The 5000-nt window shown below is 48.4% G+C and overlaps 1 protein-coding gene across 3 annotated transcripts in view; it reads right to left on the bottom strand.

Moving 5' to 3' along the window:
- insrb (insulin receptor b) overlaps window positions 1–5000 on the bottom strand; it is an 82214-nt gene that overhangs the window by 21201 nt on the left and 56013 nt on the right. For all 3 annotated transcript variants that reach the window (XM_084921902.1, XM_084921904.1, XM_084921903.1), the window contains 2 exons: window positions 1793–1932; window positions 1477–1621 (listed from right to left, as the gene is read on the bottom strand). In XM_084921902.1, coding sequence (XP_084778028.1) covers window positions 1477–1621; window positions 1793–1932 — 285 coding nt within the window. The remainder of the gene's footprint in view (window positions 1–1476; window positions 1622–1792; window positions 1933–5000) is intronic.

The raw sequence follows: 5000 nt of genomic DNA, 5'->3' as shown, positions 1-5000 counted from the left end.
AGAAGGCATAGGCACTGAAAGAGATCGGACATCAGAAAAATCAATCCCTCACAGCGAGGAGACGAGAGGAGACGAGAGGAGACGAGACGAGACAAGAGGAGAGGGGAGGGGAGGAGAGGAGAGGAGACGAGAGGGGAGGAGAGGGGAGGAGACGAGACGAGACGAGACGAGACGAGAGTAGAGGAGAGGAGACGAGAGGAGAGGGGAGGAGACGAGAGGAGAGGAGACAAGAGGAGAGGGGAGGGGAGGAGAGGAGAGGAGACGAGAGGGGAGGAGAGGGGAGGAGACGAGACGAGACGAGACGAGACGAGAGTAGAGGAGAGGAGACGAGAGGAGAGGGGAGGAGACGAGAGGAGAGGGGACAAGAGGAGAGGAGAGGAGACGAGAGGAGAGGAGAGGAGAGGAGACGAGAGGAGAGGAGACAAGAGGAGAGGAGAGGAGACGAGATAGAAGGCATAGGCACTGAAAGAGATCGGACATCAGAAAAATCAATCCCTCACAGCGAGGAGACGAGACGAGACGAGACGAGACGAGACGAGACGAGACGAGAGGAGACGAGAGGGGAGGAGAGGAGACGAGAGGAGAGGAGAGGGGAGGAGAAAAGAGGAGAGGAGACAAGAGGAGAGTAGAGGAGAGGAGACGAGAGGAGAGGGGACGAGACGAGAGGAGAGGGGAGGAGAGGAGAGGAGAGGGGAGGAGAGGAGACAAGAGGAGAGGAGACAAGAGGAGAGGAGAAAAGAGGAGAGGGGAGGAGAGGAGAAGAGACGAGAGGAGAGGAGAGGAGAGGGGAGGAGAGGAGACAAGAGGAGAGGAGGGGAGATAAGAGGAGAGGAGGCGAGAGGAGAGGAGAGGAGAGGAGACGAGAGGAGACGAGAGGAGACGAGATAGAAGGCATAGGCACTGAAAGAGATCGGACATCAGAAAAATCAATCCCTCACAGCGAGGAGACGAGAGGAGAGGAGAGGAGAGGAGAGGAGAGGAGAAAAGAGACAAGAGACAGGAGAGGAGAGGAGACAAGAGGAGAGAAGAGGAGAGGAGACAAGAGGAGAGGAGAGGAGAGAAGAGGAGAGGGGAGGAGAGGAGACAAGAGGAGAGGAGAGTAGAGGAGAGGGGAGGAGACGAGAGGAGAGGAGACGAGAGGAGACGAGATAGAAGGCATAGGCACTGAAAGAGATTGGACATCAGAAAAATCAATCCCTCACAGCGAGGAGACGAGAGGAGACGAGAGGAGAGGAGAGGAGACGAGAGGACAGGAGACGAGACGAGACGAGAGGAGACAAGAGGAGTGGAGAGGAGACGAGATAGAAGGCATAGGCACTGAAAGAGATCGGACATCAGAAAAATCAATCCCTCACAGCGAGGAGACGAGAGGAGAGGAGAGGAGAAAAGAGACAAGAGACAGGAGAGGAGAGGAGACAAGAGGAGAGAAGAGGAGAGGAGACAAGAGGAGAGGAGAGGAGAGGAGAGGAGACTTACTCTGCCTCAAGCTGCTCCCCCCTGATGACACGTAGTTTGCGGAGGAATGAGAGGGAGACCAGGGCGTAAGCTCTGCGGATGGTCAGGTAGCCTGTGATCTCTTCAATCTGACCCAAACTCGCCTCCAATTCGGCTGCTATGTTATCTATAAAGAAGACAGTTCATCACATAAACAGCTACCAGCTGATGAGAGCAGACAGGTCAGGTATATACAGATAAAGGCTCAAAAAGTTTTAACAAAGGGGGGGAAAAGTCAAGAAACCCAAGTAATGGACAAGAAGGCGACACGGAGAGAGAAACAGGAAGTGGTACTCACTGCCTCCTCGAATCTTGATGATCATGTTGCCTTTAAGAATGGTGCACCCCCTCAAAGCCTGGGCCGACGTTACCGAGTCGATGGTCTTGTTTCCCACACACTCTTTAGGACACAAGCCCGCACACCGTGAGCAAGTCAGCCTACACAGAGAAACACACAACATCAAAATCCTAATGAACGAGCTTTGTGTGCGAGCCACGACTAGCTGAAGGTCAGGACTTCTGGAGACAACGTGGACGCTGCAGAGAAACGCCTTCGGTTAAAGCAAACAAAACTGTTTTTTGAGCAAAACACACAGAAAATGCCTCAAATGTTTCTGCGTGCAGTTATCAGAATTGGAATGAGGCAGGAATGCTCGGTGACATAGCGGAGCGCCGTGGGTCGGAGCCGGGGATGACACCGCAGTTTTACACAACAAGGACGAATCTGTTCAGTTTTTCTGAGGTCTATTCAGACTTTCTACATGAGCAGACATCCATCTGCTCTGTTATAGCTGCTGGTTCTTCTCCCTTTGTCCAAAGGAAATTAGAAAACAAACACGAGCCAACATTCAAGTGTCTAAAACTGCAGTTCCTCTCATGTCCACTTGAGGCTGGCTCCAAGAATGAGTCAATCCCCACAGACGTCCACGTTAAAGGCTAAAACGGAAATGTGGATTGATGACGAAATGGTTAAAATCTGTCAATATCAGTACTGACCCCAACCAATATATCGGTGTATTGGTAGGGCATACTTTATATAATCATATATATCGGTTTTTAATGGTTTTAATGGAAGTGACGGTGGTGAATCAAACAAGAAACCATCAAGCATGCGCTCAACAAGCTGCTGCACTTATGTGAATCTCTATAATTCTCTCAAATGATTTAATAACCTCCAAAATAAAATGGTTTATTTAACAGGATTAATGTTCTGCCGCTAGTTTTAGTGCAACACACATGCAAAAAATGTCACAGAGAAAAGAAACAAGACTCGTGCGCCAGCTGCAGCTCTCAGAGCGATGTCCTCCCACTGCAAACGTGCTTTTGCACGTAATCATATGCACACACGCGCATGATGAGGCCTTGATAGCGCCCTTCAAGAAAATCATTCACAAAAGGCCTGGCATGTGCAGCGAGTAGTCTGGTACGTGCTGCTCCATTCACAAATGAGCACTGTTATTTTTTTTGATGCACTCTCAAAAGAGCAGAATCCAGCTTTCATTTCCACCCTCGATGTCCCAAACCACCCAGGTCTGCTTTAGCCATACGCACTGCACACTGGCTGAAGGGCAAGGAAGCCTCCATGTATACTTCCCCATTTCCTATTTTGAGGGAATCGAGGATGTTCAGTTATAATGTTTTTCACGTTTGCTTAAAAAAGGTAGAGTGCATGTCAGCCGGGGCAGGGGATTGCTCTGGATCATTAGAAAAGATACCGATCACCAAACTCAGGCCCCGGGGACGTCTTTAAAGGAGCCCCTGTGCCCAGGAAGCAGCCAACAAAGGAAGCTGTTGTGTTGTACTGCTATTCATAAGCTCACCCTGCTTTAATTCTGTGCAGCTCCTATTATATTCCCTCTCTGCAGGAAACACAAACGCACATACACGCAGTTATCCAAAATAAGCCCCCCACCCCTCCCAGACAGCCAGGCTGCGATGAAGACCCCATTTACCACAGTCACAGTGGCACGAAACACCCCACAGGTACTGCTTTTCCCATCTACGCTGACAGATCCAAACGATCTCCACGCCCGGCTCCTCGTGGTTTCCACCTTATCAAGCTCCTCATTTCTCGCACTCAGTGGACGAATCATTGTTGCCTCTCTGTGACTTGTGAGTGAGTGGAAATACACTGTAATGAATTCTGCAGAACAACAGTGACTTTTAAGAAAAGCTCCAAGCATATTTTGTGTCTCTTTCTCCCACATGGAAAATTGTATATTCAGCTCCTCAGAAGTAACGCTCTAGTTGCAGCGTAGACAGAATGTTTTGGGTCGTTGTAGTGAAAAACACAGACACACAGGCAGACAGGCGGCGTCCAACCGGAGCTCTTAAAGGGACAGCGTTGATCCGTCCGGCTGAACTCTGTGACTCGGACTCCCCGAACCGTCGAGAACAGAGGGTTTGGTTTGGAGCGAGCGTACGCGCACGCACAGCGGTACTACTGCGCTGTCACATCCAGGAAACAGGAAACTCTTTTTAGACTGGCAGAGGTGGATGAAGATGCAGTGAAAATACAGTTATGAAGCGTTTCTTCACATCTCTCTTAATATAACATAATACACAATAATAACATGCACTGAACCACCACTCACAACCACCAGCACTTTATATACCTCTGTAGAAATCATCCACATATCTCACTGATCTTAACTGCACTGCTGTATAGTTCTGTGTAAATAATCATTCTGTACAATACAATAATTTTTAATCCTACAACAGTTTATAACCTGCATAGTTCACATTTCTGTATAACTGTATATCTCAGATTTCTGTATAGTTTTTCATATTTATATCCTGTTCATAGCCTGTACATACTTATAGTTATAGCATATTCATAACATACTTCATACCATGTACACTATAACATACCATAATAGACCCATTTCTGTAATATACTCACATATCTATATTATTGCTAATATATATCTATATCATGGCTAAAGCACTTCTGGATGGATGCAAACTGCATTTCGTTGCCTTGTACCTGTGACATGTGCAATGACAATAAAGTTGAATTCTATTCTATTCTATTCTAATATCTACCTGGAAAAATGAATTACAGGGCAGCTTCCATCATATCTAACACCTCTCATGTCTTTGTTGCTTTAGATGCGTGCTAACAGCGCTGCACATGCACACATGCACAATGCTGGAGGCACCAAAGGGAGGCAGGGTCTCCTACTCAGCAGTCTGTTAAGAGTCCCAGCAAAAACATCATGATGCAAACCGATGGGTGGGCCATGCTCACGTTGGACGGCGTGGGTGTGAAAGCAGCGGCGGACGGGGCGTGCTCGTGTCTGTCTGGGTGGAGCTGCTGCCAGATGATGACACGTGTTCTCGTTATAACCAAATCAGGCTGTAATGTCGCAAAAATCAACAGATTCCCAATGACGACGTGGACATCGAGCCTCGTTCCAGGCCGTGGACGTCACCTGGCGACCAACCGATATTTCCATTTTGTGTAGTTCATCGGCACATAACAACCAAGGCATTCTTGACGTGCC

The sequence above is a fragment of the Perissodus microlepis genome, chromosome 23, assembly GCF_051167445.1.
Source record: "Perissodus microlepis isolate ML-2025 ecotype Zambia chromosome 23, ASM5116744v1, whole genome shotgun sequence".
Taxonomy (NCBI): domain Eukaryota; kingdom Metazoa; phylum Chordata; class Actinopteri; order Cichliformes; family Cichlidae; genus Perissodus; species Perissodus microlepis.
The sequence above is the reverse complement of the archived record's forward strand: the minus strand, read 5'-3'. Positions and strand labels throughout refer to the sequence as shown.